This window comes from Lonchura striata, chromosome 3 (genome assembly GCF_050655825.1).
Source record: "Lonchura striata isolate lonStrDom1 chromosome 3, ASM5065582v1, whole genome shotgun sequence".
NCBI classification, from domain to species: domain Eukaryota; kingdom Metazoa; phylum Chordata; class Aves; order Passeriformes; family Estrildidae; genus Lonchura; species Lonchura striata.
In genome coordinates, this window is record NC_140705.1 from 41,206,940 (window position 1) to 41,225,729 (window position 18,790).

At 34.3% G+C, this 18,790-nt stretch overlaps 1 protein-coding gene across 5 annotated transcripts in view; it reads right to left on the bottom strand.

Moving 5' to 3' along the window:
• ASCC3 (activating signal cointegrator 1 complex subunit 3) overlaps nucleotides 1-18,790 on the bottom strand; it is a 249,939-nt gene that overhangs the window by 145,597 nt on the left and 85,552 nt on the right. For all 5 annotated transcript variants that reach the window (XM_085574922.1, XM_085574920.1, XM_021533823.4 and 2 more), the window contains exons 11-12: nucleotides 11,426-11,590; nucleotides 493-669 (exon numbers count right to left, since the gene is read on the bottom strand). In XM_085574922.1, the coding sequence (XP_085431048.1) occupies nucleotides 493-669; nucleotides 11,426-11,590 (342 nt within the window). The remainder of the gene's footprint in view (nucleotides 1-492; nucleotides 670-11,425; nucleotides 11,591-18,790) is intronic.

Below are 18,790 nucleotides of genomic sequence, written 5' to 3' on the forward strand. Positions count from 1 at the left end.
AACTTTAGGATTAATGCATGTTGTTTATATATAATTATTTTTTATTATTCTAATTATTATATTATATAATATATAGAGAGATTTAAAAAATTAGTATTTTTCTTATAGCATTCCTCATGCATCCATACAGCCAAACAAGATGCAGCACATGGAAACCTGAAATGAAAGAGGCAAAATAATCAGCTGCTAATGTGACTGTGCAGTTGAAGGTGGTGATTTCTTCAAGCAAAATTTAGCAGTGAAGAAGAGGCAATGCAAAGTTAAATAACTTTGTATCAAACTGCAACAAGGACTGCTTACAAGTATGGTAAACAGAAGACAGAAGATTCTTAAAGCACCTTTCAATTATGTATATCTTTATACAAAAGAAAATATGCTTCAAAAAACACCCGTAGTATAATAAACAAGCACCCCATACACATTCATACATGAAGCATGATCAAAAAGAGGACAAAAACAGCAACCTTTTCTTTGGCATTCACAATTCCTTACCTTATTGGTTGTCTTGATCCCTATAAAGGTTTGTCCCAGAGGTACGGGTCGGAAACGACCATCAAAGTAGAATAATCCAATGTAGGGATTCACGTGTAGAAATGTAGCAACATCAAGATAATTGGGTAATGTGGCTGAAAGGCCCAAAATCCTAATCATGCTTTGTGTAGATTCAACCTATTAAAAAATCAGACAAACTGTAAATTTTCCAAGTATTGTAATCCAAAGAATCAAGCACAGAGTTTTAAAACATCTCTTATAAAACACTATTGTGAAAGATACAGTTAATACTTTCTACAAAAGGTGAACAATACATGTGAGTTGGTGATTATCCTGTATTAAGAAACCAGTGCATTCTGCAATTCCATCAAATCTTGCTTATTCATCTTTCTATTTTATTGTACTTCTGCTCTCCAAAAGGTGAAGTAGTCATTAACTGACATGGAGGAACAATAGCAGAAAACTGGCTTTGCTACGAAGGGATAGTCCAATTTATAGGCAAAACTGTGACACGTGATTCTGTGTCTTTTCTTCCTTACTCCACATCAGACTACTATTCTGGAAAGAAACACAAATCTCATTTGTGCCACTCTTCCATCTTAGGTTTTTGCTTCCACTACTCTCTTAGACAATGTATTCTAGTTCTCTATAACCTGCATTTTATTCTAATTTCTTCTTTATCAGAATCTTTCATTCCTCAGCTGTTTGGTTTACATGCCCTCCCATTTAATAAGGGACAGAAATGGTGCTTTACAACTAAATGTTCTGTTCCATACAAAAGCCTGCATATTATATGTATTTTCAGGTAATTTTCAGAAAGAATGAAAGCACATAGAAGACCTGAATGAACAAAGTACACAAGAATTTTCCCATTTCCTTCTGGAACATTAGAGGCTGCGTAGGCTGGCTCACAACTAGAATAATTATTTAAAACCAGAGTTCATGGTAATTTTATTATAAAGGCTTTTTAGACACTGAAACTGAAGCTATATATAACGTTCTCAAGTAGTCTCAAATGGGTGAATGTCTCAAGGTGAGTCTAGTAAATTCCACCTGGCTAAATCCTATTAAAAAAATATGAGGCTTTAGTTAGATTTTGATTTACTCACCTGTTTTGAGTTCAAGTGAAATGAATACAATTAAAACAGTTAAATTAAAACTACAGTCATCCTCAAGCACACAGTTTTGAGGTATTTGAGATTTGGGGTTTTTTTGAGAGGTGGGGGAGGTGTGCAGGGTGGGTTGTTTCCCCCTTTGTCTGGGTTTTTCTGGTTTTGGCATGGTCCCATGGAGTACCACATCCTTCTGCACTGACCTTAGTGTCTGCAGGGCTGTTTCTCATGGTTTTTCCCTCACAACTGCTGCACAGAGTTTTAACCCTTTCTTAACCATGCTTTACCAGAGGTGCCACCACCTCTGGCTGGTCAGAGCCTGCTGTAAGAGGCCACATCTGGCTCATTGAGACACAGCCATCCCTCCCCAAGGCCACAGTGCAGCCACCTCTGCCAGCACCTGGGCAGCTGTGGTGCAAACATCTTCATTTACTTACTGCTTACAAACTCTATTTTTAAGCTTGAATCTGTAAGCACAATTACCACTTGCTGATATATGGACTCTGTAGATTGTTCACAATTGCCTAGTAAGTACAGCAATCTTAAAGTGTAACTGAGCTCCCATCTGGAAAACATTACTTGATTTTGCTAAATTCAATAACAATATTTTTTTCAAATCTCCTAACAGCCTGAAAGTACTAGTTTGAAAGCATTCTCAGTTCCATCTGAAGGCAAGAAAGCATTTCAAGTATTTAAACAATTAACAAGAACACTGCTTAATAACCATGGACATAAGTATTTTTACAGCAATTAAATGTAAGATGTTTTTTTCAAATATTTCTTTTAAAATAAAAACAGAGGACGGTTACAATTTACTGAGAGTTGCACACTTTCAAAACCTTAGTAAAATGAAGTCACTTTGTGTCACTGACCTGGCAGTTGACCCTGGAGCTAAGGAACTTATTGAAAACCCCAAATTAACACTCCACATGACAACTGAAGCTGATAGTTAACACAAGGAAGCAACTAAGATTACTAATATATTTAGAGCACATTTTTTAAACCCCTTCCACTAGATCAGGTTGTTCTGGACCCTAGCACTTCAAGAGATGGGACATCTACACCTCTGGGAAACTTACTCCAGTGCCTCACCAGCTTCACAGCCAAGAACATCTTCCTAATATCCAAACAAAACCTACTCTTAGTCTAAAGCCAGTCTCCTTTGTCTTATCACTACATGCCCTTGTAAAAAGCCTCTCTCCAGCTTATTTTAAGTGCCCTTCAGGTAATGAAAGATGAGATGACCCAAGTGCCTTCATTTTTCCAGGCTGAACACTCCCAGTTCTTTCAGCCTTTCCCCAAGAAGAAAGAACTCCATCCCTGTAATAATTTTAATAAGTCTCTTAATAATTCCATCAATTTCCTTAAGTTCTTTCCAGACCATGAAAAAAAAAAATCTTTATTTTTTTACCATCTACTTTTGTATTTGCTCACCCAAAATATATATAATTTATATACATATATAAAATAATCAAGATGCAAAAAGAGGGACATTTACACTAAAATAAAAATGTATCATAACGATCCTTCCAATTATTTTATGTCCAGATCAAAGTCCAACTGTAAACTAAACACTTATGTGTTTAGTTTGTGCACATCATCACATGCTGATAGAGAACAAGGGGCTTTTATTCTTTTAATTATACATGGTAATATAAAACCAGCAGTGACTAAAAGTTTGCTAAACTTAAAAAATAAAAAAACAAGACTACCTGAATATGCAACCATAACATGTTTTTTTTTGCATTTTCTCTGTGATCATAATTCAGTTTCAACTATGTATCTATTATTCATCTATCCAAGCAGTATAGAAGCTTGATTTTCCATAATGGTTTTTAGAATTCTAACAATTTCTATAACAGAGTCCTCTGCATTCATTTTTCAAATACTTTTCTGATTTCCCCTTGAAAAGCAAGCACTAACATCTTTTACTCTCAGGTGCTTCTAAAGATCAGTAAGCCTTGAAAGTGTACAGATGCCTTTTGTAAATACAGATCATTCAAAAATTAGTATTTTTCAACTACTGGATCACTTCTTATTTGATCCTAGAAGCCCCAACTAGAGATTATGCCTTCATATACAAGAAGCCATGAACCCACAGCCTCTTCCTGAAATGGCAGTAGAAATTACTGATAACACAATTAGGATGACAAACTTTTCTGTTTACATTGCATATTGGTAGCTCGTAGTAGGCAGCTAAGTGCCTTTCCTACACTACTGAGACTCAGCCTTTAACATTTCATTCTTTACATGTGTTTAATTATCCCAGTAAAATAATAAGCACCATTTGAAACTTACGAGGCTTTCCTTGAAAACCTGAACTGACACAGTATTTGCACACCAGGTTCCTTAAAAGCCTTACTATGTTTTATTGGCTTGATGTTATACTGGAAGTGAGAAATAAAATTGCCATTGCTATATTTAATTGACATATCTAACTAGTATATCTAATTCAGAAACATTCTTGATGGCATGTGGAGAATTGACAGCATTCACAGAACACAATTACCAAACCATGAAATTCCATGTATACAGAAAAAATAATCAGCAGATAGCTATGCCAGTATTGATTTCCACGCAAGTGTCATCTGCGTGTATGCTGTAAATGATAAAGGATCAGGTATGGGAAGTGCCTCTCCGGATTGTAAATTGATCACAGCAGGATCATTTTCTTCTAATAGGTTTTCAGACTTGCATATCGTTACATTACAGCCACCACTTGAGAGCATACAGAGTGTGCATAGAGATACTCTTTTATCTGACTTCTAAAGTTCTTCCTGAACTTTGTGATCTTGGCAGCCTTCCCATTTCCATGTATTAAAATACCACATTCACAGAACAAATTACAATCAAGATGGAAATTGTATCTCTGATTGTTCAACTTGAGCACAGAATTAAGTGAAGCAGATAAGTTTACACATTTTAATCTTCAAAGAATTGTCTGCTAGTTAGAAATTAATCTGATATTCAGATTACCCAGGATCAGTTCAACACACCCTCTGCACTCAAGTCTTTATGCCCTTCAGATGTACACTAAAGATACTCAGAAAATTAGACACAAGCATTTCTTAGTTTTTAGTGCAGATGTGCAAGAATATGAACCTTAACTTGGGTTCCTGGGCCCCCTATTCAGTGGTAGTAAGAATGAAGTACTACATATGGGGGTTCACATTAGTTATTAGTTGGATACTATCCTACCCACAGAATGGCTCTGTCTCACTCTCTCACAGGACCTGTGCAATTGATCCAAAACAAAGGAGAAACAGAAATGGAAAAAGAATTCAGTAAAGCTCAGAACATTAAAAAAATAATTAAATGTTTCAAAATTACAAAGCAGGAAGTTTGTTAGAATGTTTCATCAGCTTTTGTTTATGGCTATATTGTTTACTAGCAAATAAATAGTTAAATTGTCAATAAGTTCACATAGATGCAGTTGTCTAGTTTTAAGAACAGAAATGGAAAAAAACAGTGAAATTGCAAAACCTAAGTACATAGTAAAAATGCAATTACTAATACAGTTTTGAAGATTCTATATAGGACGTTATCTACAACTCACCCTGCACAGAATGCATTTGTTACTAAGCAACCATCTAGTTAAGTAATTTTATTAGTTTTACTCTGCATCCAATGAACCCTGAAAATACTGTGATCTCAGTCCTCCATTTAGAATATATTTTAAAATCTAGAGGTACTGAAAAAATGTAACCATGCACAAAGAACTATTAGAAGCCATATTATTCTCCCTCGGCTAAATACTAGGTATGCATTATTTTGTCTTATGAAATTACATTTTGCATATATCCATTAAGCTATTTCTATACCTGGCACAGTGTCAATTTTTTCTGACTGATAGAAAGCCTTTTCAAGCTCTGCTTACTGTTTTGTTCCTAAACTAAGAAACAAAAAAGATCTCTGAACCTTTCTAAAATTAGTTTCACTGCTTTACCATAATATGAAAGACCACGAAATGTATGACAATCACTATTACATTTTAAACTCCACAGGTGTATCACTACGATGGAAAAACAGTAACCTATCAGTAATAAGAAATGTTATGCAGAATGACTTCATGACATCTCTTCCATGCACAGTAAGAGAAAAGCTTCTGAAAATTAATTAAAATGTCTGATACATAACATTTTCCAAACAATGGGGGTTAGATTTTGTTTTAAAAAAGTAGTTTTGAAAATTTAATTTTTTTACACACCAAAACATAACAAGATAGACTCATGTAAGACTCATTAGACATACGGCTGCACAACATACTGCCTAAAAATAACACCACAGAGTAGCAAGAAAACATGCATTAAATTTATCATAAACTGATGAACTGACAGATTTTAAAAGAAGTTATAATTGAAAAATAGACATTAGAAAGGGATTCCTCTAATTGCTTCTTAAGCCCAGCTCTATTTAATAATTTTATTGATGATATGCAGTACAAAACAAATGGTGACTGGAAAGGCAGGTGATTGGCAGAATTAATATAACTGATGTGTGTGTCAGCTATACAGATAAATCTAGGTTGATAGCTCCATTGAAACTGAATTTCTTTTCACTTAGTTCATTCTATAACTGGCCATAGCTGCAAATGAGACACTATTCTCAGGAAACATTCTCATATCAATGAGCTAATCCTGCAGCAACTCTTAAGAGGTTTGTCTGAGGATTTAAGAAACAAGTACCTGAATGCAAACTCCAAAAAAGAGGAGCAAATTCAGTACATTCAGTTCTTAAAGGCATAAAAAGAATAAAACTGCATAATTGAAGGGAATCCCTCTACCTCTGCATCTGTCACAACCAAGCTAACACTAAAGTTCTATTTATGTCCAGTTCTGCTGACATGTTTTACAAATACAATCATGAATATAGGAAAGTCCAGTGAAAAAAAGCCCCACAACACTTCAGTTTGAAATGGAAAAAATATTGCAGAAGGCTTCAGTAACCTTGTTTGGCTTATCCTTTAATAAATGATGCTGAGTAACTTGATTAGTTTATATATGGAATATCAAAGAGACAAAAGACAAATAGAAGTCACTTAAGATGAGAACTGCCACCGTCATTCTAGTCCTAAAATGAAATGCCACTGTCATTCTAGTCCCAAAAGACCCTTATAAGATCTACAGTAGGCCACCATTTGATAAAAGACAGATCTAAGTAGCTGGTTTTATGTCATTAGCTATCAGTCTCAACTTTTTTTTTTTTTTTTTTTTAAACTGATCAAATCATCAAAATCAAGAATGGGATCCCAAGTATATAAAAATTCCAAATTTGATAACAATTAGACATTTGGGTTTGGGTGAGTAACATCTGAATTTGTTTGCCAATTATCTCTAGTAAGAGGCAAAAGAGCAAATGAAAGGGACAGAAAAAAAATAGGTAGAGGAAATAATAAGGCACTACAAATATTGAAAATGAAAAATAAAACCAAAGAAAATACATTACAGCTGAAAGAAAAAGCTCCTTAAATAAGGTAGCATGAGGAAAGAAAGCTCAGAAAGGAAACATAAGAATTTCCAGGGGAAGAAATCCAACATCTCATGGCCACTGCAGTCAAAGCTGCCTTTGATCTTCACTTCCCCAATAAGCCCCTCCTTTCTTGATGAGTAAAAGGTGCAGCAGAGCACCTCTTCTTGTTGAGTCCTCTATTGCCTGGAGGAGGCCTTTCTCATCAGTGTATTCCAGGAGTCTCTGTACTCCTTGTACTGCTGTGTTATCCTATCTATAGTAACTTTGTTGATCTAATAAAAAAAACATAAAGCAACTAAAACTTTAACTTGAAGAATGAGACAATGCTGAGAACAATATTTGTATGTCTAAGATGGCAGCTTTGGTATCTCAAAATCTGAGAAAGCTTTTAATATAGATTTTCTTTTATTTAATTTATCACTTATATATTGAGAACAAGTATCAAAACTTATGCATAACTCAAGTGTAGTATTCAGTATGCCTTTTTGTGAAAAAATACCTATAAGCAGCAAGAAAGTAATCAAAATCTCTGAATAATTATAACAAAATAGTTCAGTGGCCTGTAAAAACTGTGGATTTTTTTCTTTCAAGCTAATAACCTTAGTATATTACCGTAGTGTGGAAAGTTTGATTAAAAAGTTTAAGCATTTCAGTTTTACATCTGCATTATGCTCTGGACTAAAACTTTAAACATCAAAGCTATATATTGGATTCAAATAAGTTGTTTGATGTTATACCTACAGTATATAAGAGAGCTCTGAGCAATTTTACCACCAAAATGTTTAGCAAAGTCAATTTAAATCACTTGCAAAAACATTCTCTAAAATTTGAAAAGTGCAAACATGCACAAATATGCCCTTCATTCTGCTATGAGTAAAACTGTCAGCAATTCCAATATATATGTGATCCTTCCAGGTTTAAAGAAAACCTAATTCTAAAAAATGCCATAAGTTAAAATGAGCATGTTGAAGTCTTACAGTAATGGTGTGACTCAGTGTTCATCTGGGGAAACTACATCAATCATTCAAGTATTTTGAGGTACAAATTAGGACAGACCTGCTAATGCATCAGGATATTCCTGCTTTAAGAATGCATTTGGATAGCTGTATTTTTACCTCATATCAGTACGTATCTCAAAACATTCTTTTCTGGCAGAGCTCTAGGCCCAAGTATCTAACTGAATGCTAATTCTTAAAAAGACAAAAAAAATCCCAATCCACTGTCTTTTTTTTCCTGTAATACACCATCTAAACAAAACACCCCTCATACCTCCAATGAAACAGGTTAGATGGTTTTTCTCTAAGACAGGATAATAAACCCTGCAACAGGTAAAAGGCACTACATTATACATCCTGTCCCACACAGGAATCATGACAATGTCTCATATACAAGCTAGGGAAGAACAATCCACATGGAACTGCAGGTACATGCATTATTAGCGATTTATGGAAAAGGCTGAAGTAGTATTCAAAGGAATTTATCATGGTTCTGTTCTAGAAGTGATACAAAAAATGACTGTTCCGGGTCAGATCAAAAATTATACTGTTTGAATGCACTGTCTCCTGCAGGAGCCAAAAGTGACAGTACAGAAAGTGGGAAAATGTAAATGGTATTTACCAGAATAGATCTCAGTTACTACAGCCTCCAGTTCTCATCTAGTGACTACTACTCTGCAATGGATTTTCTTTTGAATTACTGTCCCTCTACTACAAATTAAGAAAAAATAGTCAATATTTTATATGCCTGAAACCAATATTCAAATCAGGTAACTGATTTCAGCATTACTACAGTGCTGTAATTGACACAAGGATGTTTCAGATTAATATTGTCCTTGGGGTATTTTATGTTTTTCAAGAAGTGAACAATTATTCTTACTTCCTGTGTGCATGAATATTGAACAAGTATGATATTTCTATAGACATCAGTAAAAAGTAAGTTCTGTAACTACTTTAAGAAGGGTTGGAGAGGAGATTGAAATCATTGAAGACAGAAGGACATTCTCCAGGAATGGACTAAATAGCCTGGCTCATTTTCATGCTCCAGGGACATTTATGAATTTCTATCAAAATATATAAAATGGAATTACAGGCAAGGAACAAAACCAAGAAAATGCAACAACATTTTTTGTCCTCACTAAGTAATAAATATTAAATATTAAAATATTTGATGTGACTTTTTTTTACACTTTGAGCATCTATAAAAGTATTTTCACTAAACTCCACTGAAGTTCTTCTGAAATCAGATACATTATGTTATCTTTCTTTATTGACTGCATAAAGTTCCAGTAACTTCATACCTGTGGATGTATACTGCAAACTTCATAGAATGATGCCTGCAAGCTCAGATGCTGAAGTATAACATTTCAGTGTAATTTTAAAAAGCATTCCTCTTATAATTTGTTTTCATAGTAAAAACCTAAGACAATTGTACAAAACATCTCCTGTTTCTTTGTCTCTGGGCTCTCTGGGAGGCTTACAATGTGAAATATTTTTGTCAGCAATTGTTTTCTACAGCACAATTCTAAAAAATTCTACAAGTAATTTTGCTTTCTTTTTAACAGTGGGTTTTTTTAGTGTACCTTTATACTGTAAATTTTCCCTTTCCTAAGCTACCTACTTGTAAAAATATACATGAGTCTCCACTATTCTTATCAAGCTACAATAAATAAGGTGGTGAGATGGTCAGTTCCAAAATTTGTATATTGCTTTATTTTCCAACTGTTTCACTTAAGGAAGGGTTCCAACTGGGTAGCTTCAGCTCCAGATGAATTAAATTCCAACTCAGTAGGTAAAACAAACCTTGAAATTCTAGGAGATTAAAATACCCTTTTTTAAAAAGAGCTATTTTTTAAATGAGTGCTGAAGCAAGATACTGCTAAGATAATTACAATAAATGCACTAAAGATAGGATTCAGTACCCAAGACATAATTGCCTCAGATTTTATATTCCTTAAGTTACATGGGCAGGCTTGACAGATACAAAAGGGAAGTATCTATGGGAGATTTGTGTCCACACAAAGCAGAAATGGAATGCCAAGCTGAGTAATGTAGGACAGATAAAATGGCTCTCAACATCTATTTTGAACAGCTGAAGCCTATCTTACAAGTCTCACAAAATTTCACAGTAAAAAATGAATAAGTCTTGCAATCTGACATGAAGAAAATGATTATCATGGTCACTGCTAAAACCTGAGATGGTTTACTATAAAGACACCTAAGGAAAAACAATGTTATCAAAACCATTTAAGAAAGAAAATACAACATCAAACAGTTAAAGTGTAGTGTCATTGAGGTAGTCTAAATTTAGCTTCTTCTAAAGAATTGTTACTTATATTGTTCTTTATACAGGATCTTTCCACTTGCTGCACTAGATTAGAGCAGACATTAATTTTATTCTGTTCTTAGAAGAGTTGGAATCAGATGATTCAAAAAGCCTTAACAAGGTTAGTGTAGCCTTACCAAGAAAAATAGCATCTTGAAAGCTAAAATGCTTTAAACATTTAACATACTACAAATAGAGCCGTAAAAACAATAATTTCATTTAAATTTGTTACAGGTTACTTCTGTGGATAGAATTCTGCTCTCCATGACCAAAAAAAAAAAAAAAATTGGACTCTGTCCTTCCTCCTCCCATTATTTCTTTATTCTAAATCCTTCCTTTTTATCATCCCCAAATTCCAAGATTTACTTTACTTCTAAAAGCACATCTCACCCTTGAGACCAATCTTATTTACTACCTAACTCTGAATTCTTTTGCAAATGATTCAAGAAAAAATTCCCTATTCTCTTTTTTCCATTTCAAATCTTGGTATTTAAAAAATACCACTAAATCACGGGGAAAAAACAAAAGGAACATTTATGCTAGATTAAAAATTATGTAGTATTTTTCTGGCAGTGCTGAAAGTTTTACCTAGATTTAAGATAGTACTCTTAATTAGAACAAAAACAAAATTCTAAGAAAACTGCTCATTGAAAATAAGCTTTCCTGGCAAGAAAATAATTTCAATTTTGATTGTGTTAAAACATTAGCCTTATTATTATTTGCTTAAAAATGTTTAATTTTCATGTTATTTGTACAGTAGAATAAATTAAGCAAATAAATTATAAGTAAAGAAACAGCACTATAATAAACTATGCACCTTAAGAATCTGATAGTTGATATAATACAGAAAGGAAAGTAGAAGACAAAAAAAAAAAATTCCACATTCTTAATACACAGCTTTAAAACAGAACAGCTGTAAAATAAATTGTGAACGAAGTATTTCTATTTAATTGTCTAAGCATGTTACCCTTTATAGTGACATTTATTCTTGACCAAACCAAAATTATTTTGAAAATTTTTTTCTCTCTTACCTGTCTTAAAGTACGTGCTACTATACTTTCGAGTACTGGTCCTCTGTCTTCATGCAGTAGATGAACTTCATCAAGAATCAACAGTTTTACCAGCTGAGAGAGGGCTACATCACCAACACTTTTCCTTGTCACTACATCCCATTTCTCTGGAGTAGTCACAAGCATCTAATAGAGCAGAGGGAAAAAAAAAAAAAGAAATATTAAGCAATTTATAAAAAGACAGTAATTTAACATACAGCAGAGTAAATGCAATGTAGAACATGAAGTTATCTTAAGTTTTATCTACTTTATATATAAGGCAGTTTTCTGCATCTATATGTGTTGGATGGTCGTTAGTAGGATTCAGTATGGAAAACCATATAGAAATATCAACTAATAACTTCAAGCTGTGTCCCATTTGTATACATTTTCCACATGAAAACATTGAAACAGCTATCCAGAATGAACTAATATAATAATTTGATGGTTGTGTTTCACTAAAATCATCTGTGATAAAATATTTCTAATCTTCACAGCACAGTAAATAACTAAGACCCTCTCCTCATACCTATGCTTGACCTGATAGTTCACAGCTCCCTGTGAAAAGCTTTCTCCTTAAGCCATACTTTCAAGCTGTACCTTTTGATATCTTAATCCTTGCATTAGTAAAACAGACTGAACAACTTACACCAGTCATGGATATGGGAATTTCCAAAATTCATTGTTTCATGTAGATATGTCAGGCCATTTCTCCAGCCTGTCAATGTCCCTCTATGACAGCACAGTCCTCTGGTGTATCAGCCTCTCCTCACTGTCTGCTCAGTCAACTCATACATCAACAAGCTTCTCTATGAGGATCTTAGGGAAAACACTATCAACGGCTTTACCGAAATCTAGGTAGACAACAGCCACTGCTTTTACCACATCTACCTGGCCAGACATTTCTTGATAGAAATTTATCATGCTGGCCAAGCATGACTTCCCCTTAGTGAAGTCAAGCACACTATTCATGATAGGTTTTGCTTGTCTTTCATGTACCTGGAAACTGTTTTAAAATTAGCCATTCCATCACTTTCCCATATGAGGCTGACCAGCCAGGCATTCCATGGGTCCTACTTCTTGCCCTTGTTGAAGACAGGAGTGACATCTGCCTTTCTCCAGTCTCTGGTCACTTCTCCCAGTTACAATGGCTGCTCAAAGATTATCAAGAGTGACACTGCAATGACAGGAGCCAGCTTCCTCAGCACTTGTGGATGCAAATCCATCAGACTATGGACATATACGTCCCCTGTTCTCTTAAGACATGATCTTCTCCCACCAAGTGTACACTTCACTTGCTCCACACTATCCCCCAGGTGCTGGAACTCAAGATTCCAGAAGCCTGGCCTTGCTAGTAAAGACTGTGGCAAAGGAGGCATTCATTACCTCAGTCTCTTCTGTGTCCTGTGCCCCCTGTCTCATTCAGCAACCAGCCCAAATTCTCCTTTGTCTTCCTTTTGTTGCCTATCTTGTTTTCTTTGATATTCCTGAGCAGATTCAATTCTGTCTGGACTTCAGCTTTCCTAACTTCAATCCCGGATAGTCAGACAATGTCCCTGTATTCCTCCCAGACTGCATGTCCTTGCTCTCACTCTCTGTATGTATGCTTCGTTTTTGTGTATGACCTGGAGCAACTTGTTCATTCCTGCAGGTCAAGTTCCTATACATTCATTTTTGTCCAAGTTCCTATTCACTGTGATGGGCCACTCTTGAACTTGGAAGAATATTAACCAGCTTTCTTCGTTTCTTGAACTTTCTCTTCCCTCCAGGACCTCATCATGTGGGACTCTGCTCTCCTCAAGCCCAGGGTTATGAGCTTCCTTTCTGATCTGTTCCTCCTCCTCCTCCTCACGATGCTGAGCTCCAGCATCTCATTGTTGCTAAGGTCAAGCCTGTCTTCAATTTTGACACCTCCAACAAGTTCCTCCTTTATGAGGTACAGCAAAGCACCTCTCCTCCAAGTCCTATCTACACAGGAAGAACTCATCAGCGCACTCCAGGACCCTCCTGGATTGCTTGTGCTGATGTTTCTTTCAAAATATGAAAAAAAAAATGTTTTTTACAAAACACAGTTATGAATATTTTTTGTACTTGGTCTTCTCCACAGGATATATTCTGATAGTATTTATTTATTCCCCTCAGAAAAATATTTTTCCCTGCACTGTTACACAATATTGTTCCAGTCCAATTATTTTACCATCAGAATATATCAGTCTTCACTAATTACCAAGAGCTACTCCTGAAGACACTTTGCGATATTACAAAAAAAAGGTGTTCATTTCCTGCAACATTTAAAACTTTACACATGAAAGACTGCCTGAGTCACTATTATCTCACAGAGTGATGGTATCTGGGGGGGTATTTTCATGGTTTTTTAAATATTACTGGGTGCATTTTGTTAGCAAATAGAGATTTTTCAAATGCTTGTACAAAATAGTAAGTGTAAAAATGGATGTCCATAATTTATGAACTGAAATGTAACACTACTACAGATGCAGTTGTTAGCACTTTAAAATGAGCCATATCAACCACAAAATATTAGCAGCTGTACTTCCACAGAACATTAATTAGCAAACAGTGAGGAAATATATTTAGCAATGCATATTAAGGCTTTAAGGTGTGAAATACTACAAATGCAAGCTACTTAGCTAATTTGCTAAATCTAAATTGACAACATTCAGATCACAGCTTTTTTTTAAATGTCAGTCATGTTATTAGGATATATATTTAAAATTGTATCATTAATTATTCTGTTTCTGAGTGATGACTAAATATCCGTTATAATGGTGTTTTACTTAGATCTTATTTTAAAATAGCAATGTATGCAAAGCAATGACCTGAATTAAAAGCTATACTAAATGAGACAATATATCAAGTAAGAAAAGAGATCTCCAGAGAATGTTTTGCTAGAGAATATGACATTAATTTTTCAAAAATAAATTACTGCTGGGGAAAAGAATTCTCAAAAAAAAACCCAAACAGATCAGCTTTGTAGTTAGTTCCAAATTATAAACTGAATTCAAATATATACAATGTTATTTAAAAGTATCAGCTAAAAGAAATTGCTATCAGCAAAGATTAATAAAGATTATTTATTTAAATTAAAATAATACACCAAACCACATTATGAGTCATCTCATTATTAGTTTTAAATGCAGTAGTGGCATTTCTTTTTATAATTAATTTTCAGAGACAATATATTTTATCCTTTAAGTTTTAAAATCAAAACTCAGATTCAGGAAGAGATTCTGCTTTTTTTCTCTTCTGCAAGAGAAGGACACAGAAACCAAATATTGAAAAATATTTTTAATATTTTCTTCTTTTACATGGACTTGAGTTCTCAGCACTTTGAGAAGTGTGTTCATTTATACTGCTATTTCACCACTTCACCTCACTTGGTATTGAAAGAGCTAGAAAATAAAGTGTCACATTTGTTTAATGAACTGAAACTCATGCAAGATATTTCAATCTGGTTTTTGTATTAGGATACGGCTGAATAGAAATGGGTTAACTGTCAATATTTTTACTGTCATGTTAAGTTTCTCTATGTACACACACTTCTCTTTTCCCAATGTATTTTTGATTATTGTTTGTTCTTTCACATTTACTTTTTCTTTAGGGAAACATGGGCTTTTGACAAAGTCTTCAGACTTAAATCAGCACTGTCACTCAATTCCACTATTACACCAAAGGAGTTACCTGTTTAAAAGAAATAATCCAAGTATTTAAACTCAAAATTATGTAATTTAGCTTTGAGGTTATTTAACATATCTCTAGATGGTTTTACATAATTTTCAGGTAAGAACTCAAACAAAAAAAATTAATTATTTCACTTTGAAAAATTATGTCAAAAGGGACAACAATAACTGGTAACTTCAACACCAATTTACATAATTTCAAGAGACAGTGAAAATGCATTTTTCTATAATTGCATGATTTGCTAATTATTTTTGTCAGGTTGTCTTCAGTCTCCTCTGAAGCCAGATTCCATGGTAAAAGGAAGTTACATTTTTATCACAGTTTCAGAAGATCAACATGTTGAAAATGCTGGAGTTTATCATTGTTGTGGGTTTTTTTTAATCTGAAAAGGCTCATTGTCTTACTAAAATCAAATTATCTTCCATTAATTTCTATGGGGCCAACATTTATTTTTAGTGGTTGGTACATCCTTGAAGGTTTAAGTTTTCAACACCTTGCTCTCAATTCTTTGAATTTCTTTGATATTTTTAAGTTCTCCCAAACACATTTTGCCCATGACTAGTATCTGTTTTCTGCTTGAATAATTAGGGCACTCACTCTGAGCCTAGAAAAACTATTGTAATCCCCTCAAGTTTACACACCCACTGGTCCAAATCACATGCGAAAAGATTTCAGAACAAAGTACATAAAAAACTTATTTCTAACATGCCATACTACAAAATTCACTGCTTTTAAGTTCTTAAAGACCATTTTAAAGAACAGTTTTTAGCCATTTCAGTCTTCGTCTGTCACTCATCTGACCTGTCATCCCTTTCATATACACAACAATAAATCAAAACTCAGATGCACACCCTACCTCACCCCCAACTTCATGACTATTATAATTGCCATCAAATAATCAGAAAAGACCTGGATCACTCTTTCTTTGTGCCAGATAATCATCAAACCAGGCATAAAGTACTGGTTGACTCAGAACTCAGCTTAAACATCAAGTAAGATGATAGGAAAAACCCCTGTGCTCTGTGCTTGAGGATGTTTATTTTAATATGTGGTTACACAGATTTCTGTAACATAAAAAGTACGTGCCTTGTACTCAGACTGGGTATTCTGAGTATCAGCACCATTCCAAAAATAAGCCAGCTTGCTGTCATACTGAAAACAGAGTAGCAGCAGTACAGTGCATTTACTTTGTACTGTAGAGATGGAAATATGAGTTCCTTTATTATATCAAAACAGTGGAAACATTGAATAGAATGGTACACACACACACACTTTCAAACATTTGACATATAAGTTTTATTATACATGCTGAGCATTAGGATCTATCATTCTTTCTAGAAAGAAACTGTAGAATAAACTCATGAACAAATCCAGAGGCCTTTGTATTACAAAAATATTGTGTATGCCAAATGATCACAATAATAAAGGTTGTATGCTATGGGAAGTTTCCAAAATGAAATTATCTTCCCCAAGCTGGATCAAGATCCAGAAATGTAACACAACCATATGTCATCTCACACCTGCAGCACAGCAGAGATATTTTCATATTTAAAATACCTAAATAAAAGCGCTACTTTCTCATTGAAACCATCAGAATTATGATAAATAAACAGCAAACATTTCATTTATTTTATATTTCTCTGTGAAGTTCACAATATTTCTTCTCAAACCATGGATTAGATCTACAAGAAATACAAGTTTCTACTGTAATTTCATCCTTTATTTGCTTTATCCTCTTAAGAGCCACTTCTCATTCATTTTGCATTAACAATTCTTTGTACCTTTCCCACTTTCTATTAAGTAACTCTCAATATAACAGTATCCTTAGGAAAGAAAAAAGAAAACTGAATCTTATTACAGAAAAAAAACACTCTGATGCTTGTGGCTATGTGAGCATCTGTTCTCTAAAGGCTTCCTCCTGTGCTCCTCCTGCTCAGTGACCAATGAGACTGGAGTTACTCATTTTATTATTATCACAAAAAAGTCTCATTGAAGACATGATAGCCAAAACTAAAGGGAGGCAAAGAGACAGAAAAAGCTAAAATATAACCTGTAATTAACTGAAATATTATGCACTGGAAAATGCATATTAGATATTTCAGAAATTTACTTTTCAACAACATGAAAAAATTATTAGATATAACTAATTTTATCATTTGCAGATTAGAAGGAATTCTCTTGCTAAAATTGAGTTGGTGAAATCAAGCATAATTTGAAACAGGGGAATTCAGTAAACTGCCAAACAGAACTGTTTTCTGAAGTGACTCAATGATGCTGGAGAAGAAACAATTTTAAGGCCCAATTCATTAATATATACAGGTAAAGAAAAAACATAGCATATATATGAAATACGAGCCCTAAGGATCTAATAGCTTTGGAAGGCATGGAACCAGCCCCTTTCTGTGTTCACCTGCAGTAAATTTGTCTCCAGCACAGCAATTCACCATGAATGGATAGCAATAAAGAATTCTGCTCTAGCCACTGCTGCTTTATTGTTAGTATTCAAAGATGCTTTCTCAAAGATCTACTTCTGTCGATTTTTATTAGTAGAAACTTCCTTGTCTTTATTTTTTTCACCTTGCTACTGGTCTTCTCTATGCTTCTGCTCCTTTACACACATCTACAATTTCCCTTTACCTCATCCTAGGGGAAGCTTTGCTCAATCACAGCCAGCACTCCTCATCTTCTGACAGCTTTTTGGCAAGGGGGCATGGGCAACCTACACAGTTTACTCAATTCATGCTGTAACTATTTATCTTGGTGGTTTGTTCTGGCAGGGAACTCACTGCAAGCTCTTAACTTCTGCAAAACTGGAGACATGCAAAACTGTGCACAAATACACACATCCACCCAGAGTAGACACTCATTGGAATGCAGCATATTTTGCAATTCTGTAGGCAGAGCTGCTATTCTGGGGCTTCATACACTTTGAAAATGTTTCCCTTCTAATAAGTGATACTTTGGAGTTTCTCACAATTTTAATATTCGATAGCTTATATCACACCCCATCAGGGACTCATTACCAGTTTGGCACTCTTTGAGGTAAAACTCCATCAAAACACGTTACAAGAGCAGCAACCTGCAAGTCATTTTCATAATGCTGGTTTTATTCCTCTTTTTATTGCACTCTTACTCTGTGATTTATTCAAGCATTTAAAAAAACCTCATGTGAGCTGGAGCTCAGGCAGGGAGTCGAATAAACATACAGAAAGTAAAGCAGAGGGCAGCAATTCAAAACAAGAATCTGAGGTAGGAAGTAATAAATAATGAATACAAGTAGTTTGCTCTTCATAGATCATAAAAAAACATCTGATGATGTGTTTAACACAGTTAAAACAGAATTATGTTTCTAGTAAAGCAAATTCCTTACCATACAAAGATATGCTGATGAGCAGTATGCCCATTTAGGTTGAACAGAGGAGGTTCTAACAAATCTGAAAATGTATTCTAAAATAATATCAATACAAGACCATATATACACACATACAGATATACATGTATATGCATCTTAGAAACATTTAATAATAGGGCTACACTTACAAGAAGTATTAACATAAAAGACTGAGTTCACTGTGCTAGGAAGACTTACAAAAGAGGTGTATTATACTGATGCATATTAGAAGCAATTAATAAGTCACCAAAGCTAAC